Here is a 19,174-nt window from a genome sequence, read left to right as displayed (position 1 = left end):
CCCCCAGGGTGTGCGTGAGGGTCAATGAGGTAACTCGGAGTTATTTATGCTGCATAGAGGCACTCAGCAGGGCTGTCCCTTGTCCCCTCTGCTCTTTGCCATGGTGATGGAGCCTCTTGCCTCTAGAATACGGACAAATCCGGGAATCTCAGGCCTACAAATAGCGGGCAGAGCACATAAATTGGCACTTTTCACGGACTATGTTTTGCTGGTAGTCACTTGACCCAGGGTCTCATTTCCCAATCTGCTGCGCATTATTGAGGAATACTTGGCAGTGTCGGGGTTCAAAGTTAACATGACCAAGTCAGAGGCCCTAAATGTCAAGTTACCTGACCAGGAGGTAGACTTCCTGAGGACATCCTTCCAATTCTGGTGGGCTACCAAGCGCATACGATACTTAGGGGTTATTTTGACCTCGGAACCATCGGAACTTTTTAATGCTAACTATAAGGGTTTGGGACGGGCCATTATGGCGGACCTGGAACGGTGGGGGGATATGGCGTTTTCCTGGTTCGGACGAATAGCTGTCATTAAAAAGAATGTATTACCCCGGTTACTGTATCTTTTCCAAGTGGTGCCTGTAATGATGCCCAGGCAATTCTTGGCGATGTTGCAGGATAAAATCATGCGGTTCGTCTGGGCAGGTAAAAGTGCACGTCTATCGCGCACTGTAGTATACCAAGATAGAAAGAAAGGGGGGCTGGGAGTCCCGAATCTCATGTGGTACTATAGAGCGGCCCAAGGGAAGGTGGCGGTAGAGTGGTATCAGGACTACCCAGACAGGCAGTGGGTACACTTGGAACAATTTTCACTAGGCCACACTCAGTTGGGGGCACTTATGTGGACACCAAAGTCTTTTAGGACTCTGGGGGAAGGTGAATGTCCGACTATTAGCTTAACTCTTCACTATTGGAACAGCCTCTTCCCGCAGGGAAAATGTATACTTACACAACTGTCGCCCATAGCGTACAACCCCCTTTTCCTGCCAGGACTTGAGACAGGGGCATTTACACGATGGTATGCAGGGGGCCTGAAACACTGGGGACAGATGTTCGAAGCAGAGAAGCTGCTATTTATTCAGAGCCTGCAGACACAATACCCTGAGGTGAGAGGGGACACATTTGCATATCTCCAATTGGCCCCACTTCCTTTAAACAGATGCAGTACGAGAGGTTATGAAGAGAGAAAAACTTAGCTTGGAGGATATTTGCGAACAGTTTCACTCCTCTAGGGGCTTAATCAGCCGATTATACAAATGCATCAGTGATTGGTACCCATGCTACGATCTTCATAGAAAGAGTTGGAGCAGTGAGCTCGGGGTGACTTTGGGGGAGGTGGAATGGGAAAGAATTGAAAAGAGGGCGGGAGGAGTGTCCATCCACGTTCCATTAAAAGAAAAAACAGTAAAGGTCCTGTTTCGGTGGTACCTCACACCGGACCGTTTACAATGAATATACCCCTCTGCCTTGGGCCTTGTGCTGGAGGGGATGTGGACAAAGGGGCACCATGGGACACATATGGTGGACATGTGGTAAAGTCAAAGCGTTCTGGAAAGCGGTCCGTAGTAGATTGCAACAATGGGTTGGGAGTACTTTTCGGTGGACCCCAGAAGTAGGTCTGTTCTCTGTCAAGGCAGCTGGGCTAATGCCACAGCAGCAGACTCTGGTACGCTTAGCGGTTGGAGTGGCTAGAGTGACTGTAGCCTCTCAATGGAAACAGAAGGGTGTACCCTCTATTAAGAGATGGCTTACCAAATTGAAATATGTCTGTGAAATGGAAAGATTATTAGCTGAGCGCGAACAGCTGGGAGGCGGTGTGGGGCACATTCCGAGCTCAGTGCTCATAGTGAGCTGAGAGGTCCTGTTGAGCCTTGTGGAAGTATGTATGTATGTGAAAACGTACCCCGGGTGAGGGGGAGGAGGGCAAGGAGGGGAAGGGGGGGCAGGGCAGGGTTACAATCCTATGTTAAAAACCGAAGAAGATTGAAGTTATTTGGGAAACTGGTTAAAGATGTTATACTCAATGTTTGTTAATATAATGGGTGCTGTAACTTTATTTCTCCGAGGACAAGCAGGCTGCTTGTTCTCACGACTGGGTTGACGTCCGCGGCAGCCCCCACCAACCGGAAAAAGCTTCGCGGGACGGTCGGCACGCAGGGCACGCCCACCGCGCATGCGCGGCCGTCTTCCCGCCCGTGCGCGACCGCTCCCGCCAGTTACTTTTTTTCCGCGACTGAGAGAGTCGTGTTTTTGCAACTCTCTCGTTTCAGCCGCCGGAATTTTCGACCGCGTTTACGCGGGTCGTCGCTCTTGGCCTTTTCGGCCTCTTCTTCTTTCGTTTCGTTTTGTTATCCAAAAAAAAAAAAAAAAAAAAAAAAGAATTTTGCGCGTGTGGAGCACGCGCTCCTCCCTTTTCCCTCGCTTTCTAGCGGGGACGCCTCGTTGCGGCCTAGTGGCCGCTCGGTCGGTTTCAATTTTCGTGGTGTGATTTTAGCCACCATTGCCGACTTTGACTTCGCCGACGCGATTTTTCCGTCGATGTCCTCGAAGGTCCCGAGTGGATTTAAAAAGTGTGGTCGCTGCGGCCGGCCGATCTCGCAGACCGACACCCACGCTTGGTGCCTCCAGTGCCTCGGGCCGGAGCACAATCTCAAGTCGTGTGCTTTGTGTCTCGGTCTCCGGAAACGGACTCAGGTTGCGAGGCAAGTTCTGCGGGACCGTCTTTTTGGAACTTGCGCCGGCCCCTCGACGTCGACCTCGACGGCATCGGTATCGAAGGCCGGTTCTTCGGTACCGGTATCGATGCCCGAGACATCGGCACCGATGGCAGCGACCCCAGGAGAACAGGTCCCGTCGGCCCGCCGGTCCGCCGGCGAGAGTGGGGTAGAGAGACCGCGTGGGCAGTCGGCCCCGGTCACTCCCTCAACTCGTGAGCCACGGGACCGAACCCTGTCGGACCCGGTACCTCGAGACCGAGGGGGATCGACCTCCTCCTCCTCCATGCCCTCCGGCACCGGTGACGTGCACCGGAAGAAGGACAAGAAGCGCCGTCACCGGGAGCCCTCGGTGCCTGAAGAGGAGTCGACGCCGAAGCGTCATCACAGAGAGGAGAGATCTCCGTCGGTGGTGGAGGTACCGACGCGTCGGGGTTCCGGCACCTCGGTGCCGTCTCCTGGCCCCCAGCAGCTTCTGGCACCGACACCCTTACCGGCCCCACCGCCTTTCTCGGCAGCGGGCCTGGACGAGTGCCTCAGAGCCATCCTTCCGGGGCTCCTGGAAGGGCTGATGCGCCAGGCTGTGCCGGCGCCGGGGGTGCTTGCGCCCTCGGCGCCGATGACTGTGGCGCCGGCGAGCTCTAGCCCGGCGCCGGGGCAGTCGACACCGCCGCCGCTTGCGGTGCCGGTCTCGACAGCCACGCAGGTGGAGTCCCCGTCGACGTCGATGGAGGGAGCTCCGTCCCCGCCGGCGCGGGAGTCCACCGCTCGACGACACCGAGGCCTCGGTGCCTCGACGTCGAGCCGGGCCCGGTACCGGACTCAGCTACATGAGCTAATGTCCGATACCGAGGATGAGGACTCGTGGGGGGAAGAGGAGGACCCGAGATATTTCTCCTCAGAGGAGTCTACGGGCCTTCCCTCGGACCCCACGCCGTCACCGGAGAGGAAGCTCTCACCTCCTGAGAGTCTCTCCTTTGCCTCCTTTGTGCGGGATATGTCTATAAGCATTCCCTTTCCCGTGGTCTCTGTGGAAGAGCCGAGGGCCGAGATGCTCGAGGTCCTCGACTATCCATCACCACCTAGAGAGTCCTCCACGGTACCGCTGCACAATGTCCTGAAGGAGACGCTGCTCCGGAACTGGGTGCGACCATTAACTAATCCCACCATTCCCAAGAAAGCAGAGTCCCAGTACAGGATCCACTCTGACCCAGAGCTCATGCGGCCCCAGTTGCCCCATGACTCAGCGGTCGTGGATTCTGCTCTCAAGAGGGCACGGAGTTCGAGGGATACCGCCTCGGCGCCCCCGGGGCGGGAGTCTCGCACTCTGGACTCATTTGGGAGGAAGGCCTACCAGTCCTCCATGCTCGTGACCCGCATCCAATCTTACCTGCTCTATATGAGCATCCACATGCGGACCAATGTGCAACAGCTGGCGGACCTGGTCGATAAGCTCCCGCCGGAGCAGTCCAGGCCTTATCAGGAGGTGGTCAGGCAGCTGAAGGCGTGCAGAAAGTTCCTGTCCAGGGGGATTTTTGACACCTGTGACGTGGCATCTCGTGCTGCGGCCCAAGGTATAGTGATGCGCAGGCTCTCATGGCTGCGTGCCTCTGACCTGGACAACCGCACCCAGCAGAGACTGGCTGACGTCCCTTGCCGGGGGGATAACATTTTCGGTGAGAAGGTCGAGCAGATGGTGGACCAACTGCATCAGCGGGAAACCGCTCTCGACAAGCTCTCCCACCGGGCGCCTTCAGCACCCGCCCCCACGGGTGGGCGTTTTTCCCGGGCACGGCAGGCTGCACCCTATTCTTTTGCAAAGCGTAGGTACAACCAGCCGGCCCGAAGGCCTCGTCAGGCACAGGGACAGCCCCAGCGCGCTCGTTCTCGTCAACAGCGTGCGCCTAAGCAGCCCCCTGCGCCTCCACAGCAAAAGCCGGGGACGGGCTTTTGACTGGATCCACGGGAACATAGCCGCCCTACAAGTGTCCGTACCGGACGATCTGCCGGTCGGAGGGAGGTTAAAATTTTTTCACCAAAGGTGGCCTCTCATAACCTCCGACCAGTGGGTTCTCCAAATAGTGCGGTGCGGATACGCCCTGAATTTGGCCTCCCTGCCTCCAAATTGTCCTCCAGGAGCTCAGTCTTTCAGCTCCCATCACAAGCAGGTACTTGCAGAGGAACTCTCCGCCCTTCTCAGCGCCAATGCGGTCGAGCCCGTACCACCCGGGCAGGAAGGGCAGGGATTCTATTCCAGGTACTTCCTTGTGGAAAAGAAAACAGGGGGGATGCGTCCCATCCTAGACCTGAGAGGCCTGAACAAATTCCTGGTCAAAGAAAAGTTCAGGATGCTTTCCTTGGGCACCCTTCTGCCAATGATTCAGAAAAACGATTGGCTATGTTCCCTGGATTTAAAGGACGCATACACTCACATCCCGATACTGCCAGCTCACAGACAGTATCTCAGATTCCGCCTGGGCGCACGGCACTTTCAGTATTGTGTGCTGCCCTTTGGGCTCGCCTCTGCCCCACGAGTGTTTACAAAGTGCCTCGTGGTGGTAGCGGCCTACCTACGCAAGCTGGGAGTGCACGTGTTCCCATATCTCGACGATTGGCTGGTCAAGAACACCTCGGAGGCAGGAGCCCTCCGGTCCATGCAGTGCACTATTCAACTTCTGGAGCTGCTGGGGTTTGTGATAAATTACCCAAAGTCCCATCTCCAGCCAACTCAATCTCTGGAATTCATAGGAGCGCTGCTGAATTCCCAGACAGCTCAGGCCTACCTTCCCGAAGCGAGGGCCACCAATCTCTTGGCCCTGGCTTCGCAGACCAGAGCGTCTCAGCAGATCACAGCTCGGCAGATGTTGAGACTTCTGGGTCATATGGCCTCCACAGTTCATGTGACTCCCATGGCTCGTCTTCACATGAGATCTGCTCAATGGACCCTAGCTTCCCAGTGGTTCCAAGCCACCGGGAATCTAGAAGATGTCATCCGCCTCTCCACCAGTTGTCGCACTTCACTGCTCTGGTGGACCATCCGGACCAATTTGACCCTGGGACGTCCATTCCAAATTCCGCAGCCCACGAAAGTGCTGACGACGGATGCATCTCGCCTGGGGTGGGGAGCCCATGTCGATGGGCTCCACACTCAGGGTCTGTGGTCCCTCCAGGAAAAGGATCTGCAGATCAACCTCCTGGAGCTCCGAGCGATCTGGAACGCACTGAAGGCTTTCAGAGATCGGCTGTCCTGTCAAATTATCCAAATTCGGACAGACAATCAGGTTGCAATGTATTACGTCAACAAGCAGGGGGGCACCGGATCTCGCCCCCTGTGCCAGGAGGCCGTCGGGATGTGGCGTTGGGCGTGTCGGTTCGGCATGCTCCTCCAAGCCACATACCTGGCAGGCGTAAACAACAGTCTGGCCGACAGACTGAGCAGAGTCATGCAACCGCACGAGTGGTCGCTCCATGCCAGAGTGGTACGCAAGATCTTCCGAGCGTGGGGCACCCCCTCGGTGGACCTTTTCGCCTCTCAGACCAACCACAAGCTGCCTCTGTTCTGTTCCAGACTTCAGGCACACGGCAGGCTAGCGTCGGATGCCTTTCTCCTCCATTGGGGGACCGGCCTCCTGTATGCTTATCCTCCCATACCTTTGGTGGGGAAGACCTTACTGAAGCTCAAGCAAGACCGCGGCACCATGATTCTGATAGCGCCCTTTTGGCCCCGTCAGATCTGGTTCCCTCTTCTTCTGGAGTTGTCCTCCGAAGAACCGTGGAGATTGGAGTGTTTTCCGACTCTCATTTCGCAGAACGACGGAGCGTTGCTGCACCCCAACCTTCAGTCTCTGGCTCTCACGGCCTGGATGTTGAGGGCGTAGACTTCACTGCGTTGGGTCTGTCTGAGGGTGTCTCCCGGGTCTTGCTTGCCTCTAGGAAGGATTCCACTAAAAAGAGTTACTTTTTCAAGTGGAGGAGGTTTGTCGTGTGGTGTGAGAGCATGGCCCTAGAACCTCGTTCTTGCCCTGCACAGAACCTGCTTGAATACCTTCTGCACTTATCAGAGTCTGGCCTCAAGACCAACTCAGTAAGGAATCACCTTAGTGCGATTAGTGCTTACCATTATCGTGTGGAAGGTAAAGCCATCTCTGGAGAGCCTTTAGTCGTTCGATTCATGAGAGGCTTGCTTTTGTCAAAGCCCCCTATCAAGCCTCCTACTGTGTCATGGGATCTCAACGTCGTCCTCACCCAGCTGATGAAACCTCCTTTTGAGCCACTGAATACCTGCCATCTGAAGTACTTGACCTGGAAGGTCATTTTCTTGGTGGCAGTTACTTCAGCTCGTAGGGTCAGTGAGCTTCAAGCCCTAGTAGCTCATGCTCCATATACTAAATTTCATCACAACAGAGTAGTGCTCCGCACTCACCCAAAGTTCCTGCCGAAGGTGGTGTCGGAGTTCCATCTTAACCAGTCAATTGTCTTGCCAACATTCTTCCCCAGGCCGCATACCCGCCCTGCTGAACGTCAGTTGCACACATTGGACTGCAAGAGAGCATTGGCCTTCTACTTGGAGCGGACACAGCCCAACAGACAGTCCGCCCAATTGTTTACTTCTTTCGACCCTAACAGGCTAGGGGTCGCTGTCGGGAAACGCACCATCTCTAATTGGCTAGCAGATTGCATTTCCTTCACTTACGCCCAGGCTGGGCTGACTCTTGAGGGTCATGTCACGGCTCATAGTGTCAGAGCCATGGCAGCGTCGGTGGCCCACTTGAAGTCAGCCACTATTGAAGAGATCTGCAAGGCTGCGACGTGGTCATCTGTCCACACATTCACATCTCATTACTGCCTCCAGCAGGATACCCGACGCGATAGTCGGTTCGGGCAGTCGGTGCTGCAGAATCTGTTTGGGGTGTAATCCAACTCCACCCTCCAGGACCCGAATTTATTCTGGTCAGGCTGCACTCTCAGTTAGTTGTTCTTCGTAGGTCAATTTCTGTTGTTTCCTCGCCGTTGCGAGGTTCCATTGACCTGGGTTCTTGTTTTGAGTGAGCCTGAGAGCTAGGGATACCCCAGTCGTGAGAACAAGCAGCCTGCTTGTCCTCGGAGAAAGGGTATGATACATACCTGTAGCAGTTGTTCTCCGAGGACAGCAGGCTGATTGTTCTCACCTACCCTCCCTCCTCCCCTTTGGAGTTGTGTTTTATACTTTATTGCTTGTCATTCAACTGGCGGGAGCGGTCGCGCACGGGCGGGAAGACGGCCGCGCATGCGCGGTGGGCGTGCCCTGCGTGCCGACCGTCCCGCGAAGCTTTTTCCGGTTGGTGGGGGCTGCCGCGGACGTCAACCCAGTCGTGAGAACAATCAGCCTGCTGTCCTCGGAGAACAACTGCTACAGGTATGTATCATACCCTGTAACCAATGAGACAAAATATTGCTTGTATGGTAAGCAAATGTGACTTGTTTTACTGGTGAATAAAGACTTCTTGAAAATAAAAAAATAAATTCAGGAATGACTGTAGTGGTCTAGGTTAAGTGATATTTTCCCAAGAAGAAATATTTATATGCTAAAGAACACACAAATAAATGAAGGAATAGTGAGTTTGGGCACATAAGGAGAGAGGGTATGCAATTTGCATCTTCAGGCTTGAAGTTAACATAGATGTGGAGCCTTTGAGAGAGCTTCTGTTACAACTCTTATAGCTATCCAGACATGATTACGGAAGCTCTTTGAGGAGAGATGGATGGATTGGAAGAATGATAAAACACAGCCTCTTTTCATCTTTATTTTCTATTTGCTTCTTTAACTCTCTTGCAGCCTAAAGATAGACGGTTGAAACTGAAATCTTTATCTTCCTTGAAAGCCAGTTTGTTAAAAGATAACAGAAACCAAAATGCTACATTCTCTCCACTTCCAAGATTTCTTCAAGGAGCAGGAGAAACAGGCAAACAGGATGAAATGCAAGCTTTTCAGGTACTTGTTATATTTTTTAAATGTTGACATTTGAAGGAATAAGAGAACTGCTGAACATATGTGTGTGTATGGCGTGGGGGAGGGGGTGCTGCCTAATATCAATTTGGCTATCTGGAACAAAATTAACTGATCTTTGGATGATACATGCTTTTAAAAGGGAGCTTTTGACAGATTTTTTTTAAACTGGATTTTAGACTGATCTTACAGTACTGAGGGGGGGTAGTTATCAAGGTGCATAATGGCTATAATTCACATTATTTGCCCCTTAATGCGTGTTAAAGGACACTAGTACAAGTTATATTACTGTAACATAGGATATTTAATGTTACCACAGGTTACATGTAATGACATGCAAGCATGCAAATGCAATCAAAACACCTCTTTACTATGCAAATTCTATAATGTGGCTTGCAGTGAACACCAAAAACCATGTTACAGCTGGAAAAATAACCCCAACAAAAAACGGGGGTGATTTTTCCATCCTGGTAGCATTGGACTGCAGACCCACAGCCCAATACTCTTGGGTTGCATCTTACATGAGCTGGTGCTGGCCAGTAGAAACTGCCTCCTCTTTTCCTCCCCAACAGGCCTACCTTCAAATATACCAATATAAATACTAAATCACACTCTTCCTGTTGCGGATAACCTGAAACTCTTAGGTGTAATAATCGATCGTAACCTTAGTCTAGATAACCACGTGAAAAATGTTATAAAGAAAATGTTTAATGCAATGTGGAGGCTTAGAAGAATAGAACCTTTCTTCCCAAGAAAGACATTCCGCAAACTAGTGCAATCACTGGTATTGAGCCATTTGGATTACTGCAATTCCTTATATGTGGGATGCAAAGCTCAAACCATTAAGAAACTCCAGACTGCCCAGAACACCGCAGCCAGACTGATATTCGGAAAGGCGAAATACTATAGTGCTAAACCCCTTAGAGAAAAATTACACTGGCTTCCACTAAAGGATCGAGTTACATTCAAAATATGCACCTTAGTTCATAAAATTATTTATGGAGATGCCACATCTTACATGTCAGACCTTACCAGAGAGAAACAACAAAAGTTCGTCACGTACTTTCTTAAACCTCCATTATCCCAAAAGCAGAGGACTTAAATACAAATCAATACATACATCTAGCTTTTCATACATCTGTACACAACGATGGAATGAATTACCAACCACTATAAGAAAAACACGTGACTTGATGACCTTCCGGAAACTACTGAAGACTTGTTCAAAAAAGTGTACAAAATGGATCACTCATAACGATCTGACTCCTAAACTACACCAGACACAATTTTATATTGGAACTCTTTTATTTTGCCTGTTTTATTTACACCCTAATTACTGATAATCATACCCTGTCCTCATATCATTGTTATGTTGTTATCCATTTATCCTAATTACTGACAATTATACTTTGTCCTGATATCATTATATTATGTTGTTATCCACTTACCCACTTCTTAGTCAACATAATTTTTGTATGAACCTTAATAGCAATAATTCTGAAATTCTTCTCCGTTAATATGATTGCCATAATATTCCTATGCACCATATCTGTTATTTATTCTCTGATTCTGTATTCCATTAATGTGATTGTAGTTGTATTATATTATAAGCCACATTGAGCCTGCAAATAGGTGGGAAAATGTGTGATATAAATGCAGCAAAATAAATAAGTACATAAGTAATGCCACACTGGGAAAAGACCAAGGGTCCATCGATCCCAGCATCCTGTCCACGACAGCGGCCAATCCAGGCCAAGGGCACCTGGCAAGCTTCCCAAACGTACAAACATTCTATACATGTTATTCCTGGAATTGTATATAATGTTTGTACGTTTGGGAAGTTTGCCAGGTGCCCTTGGCCTGGATTGGCCACTGTCGTGGACAGGATGCTGGGCTTGATGGACCCTTGGTCTTTCCCAGTGTAGCATTACTTATGTACTTATGTTATTCCTGGAATTGTGGATTTTTCCCAAGTCCATTTAGTAGTGGTTTATGGACTTGTCCTTTGGGAATAAATAAATATAAAGAAATTGACCACTGGTGATAGTACTGTGAGACTACCACTAGGGGTTGCTGGTGCCATTTTGAACCAGGCATTAAGCAGAAGAACCCAGGATTGAATCAAGGCACTAATATAGACCCTAGAAGCTGTGACGGTGTAAAGCACCACCAACATAAGCGCTTGGATGTTGAATGTTCAAACTAAATAAGAACTATCTCATACAAGTCTGAATCAGTCAAAAGAAAGAAGATCAAAATCGTCCTCATAACTTCATCCAGTGGTTACAGAGCTGTGGAGGGAGTTTTTAAGGGAGAATTATGAGTGGGATAGGTATAGATGTCCTTCTCCAGAAAAAAAATTGAATTCACACTTGGTGAAGCTCCACCTTTCAGAAGTCCTCTATGGGGAATTTTTCTTGTGTTTTTCCCTATTTTTGTTCATTACAGGAGCATTATCGTTAACTCTTTCAGAAAGAGCATGTATTCTTCTAGAAAAAGGTGCACACTTTTCACAATTTTTTTTCACTTTTTTTTTTCTTGTCATTTGGGGACAAAAACAAAAATGTTGACAAATCGAGTTTGTGTCAGTTCATGTTCACCGAGAGATTTATTGAAACATATAGTTTGACTAGTAGTGTCTAAACTTTTCCACACAACTATATAATGAAACCCTGTGTTCAATACATTCTTTGTGGTCTGCACAGTCTGCCTGTTTGGATGTTCCAAAAATTAAGTAAAACGAAAAGACAGGTTCTATGGATAGATAATATATATTAAATCTTATGGAGTAGAGCTAAATTGTATATCACATACAGTACCACTGCATAGGACCCAGTATAAAGGTTAATTGTACACATTTATCATTAAAATTGTAATACATATGATTAAAAACAATTTTAAAAAAGGCAAATATATGTTCCTTAAATGACATGTTGATGGTGGTGATATGCAATTTAGTTCTAGTCTTATGATTTAATAAATTTGGATGTTTCATTTTGTCCATTTAGGGAGTCATTTATTAGGAAAGGGGGATGGGATTTGATATATTGCCTTTGTAGTTACAATCAAAACAGTTTATATATTTATTAGGATTTATTTACCGCCTTTTTGAAGGAATTCACTCAAGGCGGTGTACCATAAGAATAGATCAGACATGAGCAATAGGCAATTACAGCAGTAAAAATATTCAAGTAACAATAAGAAGTATGGCATGGTATACTACTTGCAATGACTACACAATATGTAATAGAACATTATAATTGGTAGTGAAGGGTAAGGCAAAGTTGTAACATATAGATGAGTAAGAAAGTAGGAAGAATTAGAAAGTAAGGTGACTGATATTGTACAGGATAAGTACCTGTATATCTGGGACAATGGAAAGTTAAGCAACTTGCCCAGTCACAAGGAGCTGCAGTGGGAGTAGTATGCATTAATACTGTTATTGTGTTTAAGTGAACTGTTTTGGTTGTAATCCAACTTATAGCTATGAAAGTTGACAACTCACACATGTGTACACATTTGGGGTCTATTACAGCGGTACTTGATCAATACTAGAACAATCTAGTAGATTGAGAGGACTTAATCTTCAGTGACATTAGAGATGGGGTTAGGGATGGTTTATTCTAATCATTGTTAGTGGATACTTTGGCAACTGATTATTTACTGAATATATATCATTAGATTGTCAATTATTTCTGTACTGTTCGATGATTGTGATATAAAAATATTAAGTGAGAGAAAAAGTCAAAATTTCAAAATGTTGCTCAGTACACAGGGTTAGTGAATCAACCCTGTCTAAAATGGGGCTGCATGGGCTAAAGGGGATAGTATTGCACTATTTCCTTAAATGGAAAACACTTTGGTTGTCATTATTTGCTTGGTCACTATCAGGTTCATTTTCAAAACAGCATGAGCTTTGGTAATTTAATAGTTGTTTAAACAATTTTTTATTAATAAACAAACAGAGGCATTTTTGAAAGAAACATCTAAATCAGAATTTGGACATTTTACAAAGATGTCCAAATTCTGAACAGGAAAGAAGGTCATTTTTGAAAAAGATGGACATCTATCTTTTGTGTTCGAAAATGCTGTGGACATCCTGTGATTTGTGATGGGGAGAAATGAAAAATAGACTTACTTCAGCAGATTTAGCCCATACGCAGCAGAGCTTTAGAAGTGTTAACTCCCATTTATTTTTTTCTCTCTCTCTCTCTCTCTTTCACATAGACTCTTGAATAAAAGATTCAATTACTCTCTCTTCTTTAACTTCCAAACAAAAATGATGTTTACTTACAGTTTCTTCAGATAACTATTTACATCATACTTGCAGTAGACATGGTAAAACTACTGAATACAAAAATTCTGTCAGTTGGTTATCATACAGCTTGAAGAGAGATTGCTAACACCATCTTATGCTGACACAGACTGACTCACTCACAGAGCAACTAGAGTGACTCGGACACACCCACAAGACATTACACTATATCCAATGACATCATAGCTCATAGAATTGTTGACAGTTAATGCATGCAGCACTTGTCTTTCACATATTCCTACATACCCCTTCACATGCATTATTGTCCAACAATTCAATTCTTATATATTTATTTATATACATACAGTCCTAGCTTTTCTTGTAGATTTTCAAAATTTCTTACAGCTAGCGGTTTCGTCAAGATACCAGCAATCATTTGGTCAGTTTGTTTATATTGCAAACTTATTACTTCTTGCCTTGACAATTCTCTGACATTATGGAATTTTGTTGCAATATGTTTTGTTCTAGACTGTACCCTGTCATTTATTGACAACCTTATACAGCTTTGATTGTCTTCAAAAATCTGTATCGGTCTCTGTTGTTCTATACCAAAATCTGTACACAGTTTTTCTATCCACATTAGTTCACGACATGCTTCAGACACAGCAACATATTCTGCTTCTGTGGATGATAAACTTACAATGGTTTGTTTATGACTTGCCCATGAAATAGATGTTTTTCCATACATATAAACATACCCACTTGTGGATTTGTAATCTGAATGATCTCCAGCCCAATCAGAATCACAGTAACAAATCAATTTCTGATTACTATTTACCGGAATCACCAATTTACAGTCAATTGTACCTTTCAAATATCTTACCACTCTTTTACAGCAGTCCAGTCAGTCTTAGTAGGCTTGTTCACTCTTCTACTTAAAATTCCTACAGCATTCGCTATATCAACTCTGTAAGTGGTAGTTAGATACAAAAGTTTTCCTATTGCAGATCTGTATAGAATATTATCTGGTAATGGTTCCCTTTCAGTTTCATCCCTCTGAAAATCTGTGGTCATAGGTGAACCTACTGAGTGTGCTTCCTGCGTACCCATACTTTCAATAAGATCATTAATCTTTTGTTTCTGACTTATTAAATACGAACCATCTTTCTGTTTTTCAATATTCATACCTAAATAGTATGACACATTTCCAAGTTCAGTTATTTCAACATTCTGATTTAAACACTTTACAATGTCTTTATACTCTTTTTCACTTTCACTTACTATAAGCAAATCATCTACAAATGCTAAAATGTACACACAATGACCTTCCTTTTGTCTAGTATACAAGCATTTATCTGCTTCTCCTTGCTTAAAATCTAAATCAGTTAACATTTCATGCATTTTCTCATTCCAGCATTTTGCACTTTGCTTTAAACCATATAAACCTTTGTTCAGTTTACACACTAAATGACTGTTATTTGTATCTATGAAACCTTCTGGTTGTTTCATATACAAGTCTTCAGATATATCTCCATGAAGAAATGCTGTTTTAACATCTATGTGTTTCACTTGCATTTTCTTTGATGCAGCTATGCTTAGGAGAGTTCTGATTGTTGTGTGTTTCACTACTGGTGCAAATACTTCATCATAATCTTCACCATATTTTTGAAGATAACCTTTTGCTACCAGTCTGGCTTTATATCTTTCTACTTGTCCTTGTGCATTTCTTTTCAACTTAAATACCCACTTGCATCCTATGGCCTTTTTGCCATGGGGTAATTCAGTTAAGTTCCATGTTTTGTTTTTATGCAACGCGTCGATTTCATCTTGTGCAGCTTTTTTCCATTTTTCTGCTTCTTTTTCAGACATTTGATCAATTTCATCCCAAGTTAAAGGTTCTTGTGCATCATCAGAAGTTGTTAAATAAGATAGTCTTTGGGGTGGATTACCTCGATTTTCTCTGGATGAGCGTCTGACATTTTGTTGGTCTGACCTCTCCATGTCATCTGAGATCGAGATTCTATCTCCAATCATTTCCCCTTCATCAGTGGTACTGTCTTCAGTATAAACACTTTCTGTATCTATTTCATTTTCCTGTTCCTCATTAGAATCCGAAAAATTATTATCAGACAATTCTGGTGTGTTAGTGTTTATAATCACTGGGATATTGATTATTGGTTTCTTTTCATATTCTGGATGATAAGGTTCATTTGGAATTTTCCAGTCTTTATCAATTTTTTTATTTTCATCAAAATATGTGATGTGTTTTACACCAACAAATCCAGTGTTTAGATTCAGAATTCTATAACCTTTGTGACCTGAATCATAGCCCACTAGAATTCCTTTTTCTGTTGTGGAATCCAGCTTATGTCTTTTCTGTTTCGGCACATGAGCATATGCTGTACTTCCAAATATTCTTATATGTGACAGATTTGGCTTTTTACTATGCCACATTTCATGTGGGGTGCGATCAGTCCCTTTTGTAGGTAGTCTGTTCTGTAGGTATACTGCTGTGAGAATTGCTTCTCCCCATAATCTCTTTGGAAGATTACTATCAGATAGTATACATCTTGTCATTTCTACAAGCGATCTGAACTTTCTTTCAGCTACAGAATTTTGTTCTGGTGTATATGCAACTGTCTTTATGTGCTGAATACCTTCTTGTTCTAGAAATGTTTGTATGGTTTGTGAAGTAAACTCACCACCGTTGTCAGTCTGTAGAATCTTTGGTTTTTTAATCAAATTTATTGCTTACCAAGGCTATGAACTTCTTTAACATATCAGCAACTTGATTCTTTTCTTTTAATAGATAGGCCATACAGTATCTAGAGAAATCATCCACAAATATTAATGCATATTTGTTATTCCCTAGTGATGGAATATTAAATGGTCCACATAAGTCACTATGTATCAAGTCCAGTATTTTACTACTTCTTTTTCCTTTATATGATGGAAATGAGGGTCTTACCCCCTTTTGAGTAATACAATCTATGCATTTTTCCATCTTACCATTACTGGCACTTATTTTTATGCCTGTTGCAAGTTGCTTACTTCGCAGCTCCAAGATCACCTTTGGATCTCTGTGTCCCATTCGATTACATTCTGTATTCTTCTTTGTTTTTATAAGATGTGATGATTCACCTGTAATGTTTAACTTATTGTTATTCATATAACCTTCAGCATAAATTTCATTACCATCAGAAATTGTACATTTACTATTTTCAAAATGAATTGAAAAACCTTTCTTGTCTAATGCTGATACACTGAGCATATTACAAACTGCTCGTGGAACATATAAGACATCTTTTACAAGAGTTTTTTTGACTCCATCTGATACTATGCATTTTAAATGTCCATTTCCTTTTCCTTTGATCATTGTTGAGCCAGCATTTGCTGTGTGAAGACTACCATCTTGTGGTCTCATATCTGTGAAAAATTCTTTATTATTGGTTATATGTTTTGTGCTGCCAGAATCTAATATCCAACTATTTTTATCTGAAGTGTTCTTCATTATATTAAAAGATTTTTCTGTCATTATACAGCTCTTATTCTTACTGTTGTCATGGTCATAATTTTTTCTTTGACCATGCTTATTCTCCATTGGCTTAAATGAGCTAGAAGGGGTGTGGTTTTTCTTGTTACAGTATTTTGATACATGTCCCTCTTTACCACATGAATAGCAAATCAGCTTGTTTCTGGGCAGGTTTTTTTCATGATAGCTCCGCCTCCTACTATGCATTGCTGAGAAAAATGTTTCATTCTGGTTAATCTCTCTTGGTGAACAGATCTCCTCTGTTATAATACATTCTTGTCTAAGCTTAGAGACGGCCTGTTCAAAAGATTGTCCCTCAATTGCTTCATTCACTGTCCTGAATACTTCAAAACTTTTAGACAGAGATGTAAACAAAAGCTCTCTTTAAAGCATCGCAGATAGGTATACCCGATAATTCTAGCTTCTTAAATAATGACATTAAATGTGTTATATGATCATTACATTTTTTCTTGTCATTCAACTTCAATTGAATTATTTCTGATAACCATATAGGCTGTTGTTTTGTATATGAAGTACCATACATGGTTTTCAATTTTTGCAATATTTCTTTTGAGGTGTCTGTTCCATCAATCAATATTGCCTGTTTCTCTGTCAGAGCTTCATATAGCATACTTCTGACATAACTACTACTACTACTACTACTACTTAACATTTCTAGAGCGCTACTAGGGTTACGCAGCGCTGTACAATTTAACAAAGAGAGACAGTCCCTGCTCAAAGAGCTTACAATCTAATAGACAAGTGAACGGTCGGTCCGATCGGGGCAGTCAAATTGGGGCAGTCTGGATTCACTGAACGGTAAGGGTTAGGTGCCGAACGCAGCATTGAAGAGGTGGGCTTTAAGCAAAGACTTGAAGATGGGCAGGGAGGGGGCTTGGCGTAAGGGTTCAGGAAGGTTGTTCCAAGCATAGGGTGAGGCGAGGCAGAATGAGCGGAGCCTGGAGTTGGCGGTGGTGGAGAAGGGTACTGAGAGGAGGGATTTATCCTGTGAACGGAGGTTACGGGCGGGAACGTAAGGGGAGATGAGGGTAGAGAGGTAGTGAGGGGCAACAGTCTGTAGTATTCCATTCTTCAAAATTCTTCAAAATTGTCAAAATTGTCAAAATTGTCAGCATTTCTTACTTGATCCAAACATATATTTAGCTTCTTTGCTTCAATAATACATTTAAATCTCATCTCCCACTGAATATAGTTATATTCATTCAGTTGGGGCACTTTGAGAGAACATAGTAATGGTGCAGCTGCCATCTTGTCTTTTGTGTGAAGAGATAAAAAAAAAATTTCTTAATGTTTTCTTTTTTTTTTTTATTTTAGTGGTCTGGGCCCATAACCCAATATGATGGGGAGAAATGAAAAATAGACTTTTACTTCAGCAAATTTAGCCCATACGCAGCAGAGCTTTAGAAGTGTTAACTCCCATTTATTTTTTTTCTCTCTCTCTCTCTCTCTCTTTCACACAGACTCTTGAATAAAAGATTCAATTACTCTCTCTTCTTTAACTTCCAAACAAAAATGATGTTTACTTACAGTTTCTTCAGATAACTATTTACATCATACTTGCAGTAGACATGGTAAAACTACTGAATACAAAAATTCTGTCAGTTGGTTATCATACAGCTTGAAGAGAGATTGCTAACACCATCTTATGCTGACACAGACTGACTCACTCACAGAGCAACTAGAGTGACTCGGACACACCCACAAGACATTACACTATATCCAATGACATCATAGCTCATAGAATTGTTGACAGTTAATGCATGCAGCACTTGTCTTTCACATATTCCTACAATTTGGACATCCTTTTTTTGGTCCATTTTTGAACAAAAGACGTCCAAATCCAAGACGTCCAAAACAGAGGAGGAGTGGCTTAATGGTTAGTGCAGTGGGCTTTGATCCTGGCAACATGGGTTCAATTCCCACTGCTGCTGCTTGTGACTTTGGGCAAGTCAAATGCACACGGGGCATTTTTTTGATATGATATCCAAGTCTCACCATTGCTCCCTTACTTTGTCTGCTGAGCCCCCCAAAACCCACTATCCCCAACTATACACCACTACCTTAGCCCTAAAGGTGAAGGGAGCACCATTATGTGGGTACAGTGGGCTTTGGAGGGTTCACAGTTTACTCCACAAGTGTAACAAGTAGGAGGAGCTAGAAGCCTGGGTCCACCTGTCTGCAGTGCACTGCACCACTACTAGACTACTCCAGGGACCTACATGCTATTCTCATTGACCTGAGTATAACATCTGAGGCTGACAAGTAATATTTTTAATCACACTTTTGGGGTGGGAGGGGGATAGTGACCACTGGGGTTGTAAGGGGAGGTGATCCTCGAGTCCCTCCAGTGGTCATCTTGTCATTTGGGGCACGTCTTGTGTGGAGTAGAGGAGTATCCTAGTGGTTAGTGCAGCAGAGTTTGATCCTGGGGAAGTGGGTTCAATTCCCACTGCAGATATTTGCTATAAAAACAGATCTAGCTCACCGTCTAAGTTTTAGTCTTGGACATCTTTGTTTTGTTCCATTATTGCTGAAAGACGTCCATGTGTTAGGAACGCCCAAGTCCCACCTTGAACACACCCCTGGAACGCCTCCTTGAGATTTGGACGTCCTTCTGACGGACTTCAGAGAGAGACGTCCAAAAAAAGGTTTCGATAATACTGATTT

General features: G+C 44.7%; 1 protein-coding gene across 1 annotated transcript in view; it reads left to right on the top strand.

The window, feature by feature from the left end:
- The window catches only part of LOC115461867 (ciliogenesis and planar polarity effector 1-like), a 337,061-nt gene that overhangs the window by 153,638 nt on the left and 164,249 nt on the right, over nt 1-19,174 (top strand). The window contains exon 11 of the mRNA XM_030191927.1: nt 8,529-8,684. Within this exon, the coding sequence (XP_030047787.1) occupies nt 8,529-8,684 (156 nt within the window). The remainder of the gene's footprint in view (nt 1-8,528; nt 8,685-19,174) is intronic.

Source organism: Microcaecilia unicolor, chromosome 2, assembly GCF_901765095.1.
Source record: "Microcaecilia unicolor chromosome 2, aMicUni1.1, whole genome shotgun sequence".
NCBI lineage: Eukaryota > Metazoa > Chordata > Amphibia > Gymnophiona > Siphonopidae > Microcaecilia > Microcaecilia unicolor.
The sequence above is the reverse complement of the archived record's forward strand: the minus strand, read 5'-3'. Positions and strand labels throughout refer to the sequence as shown.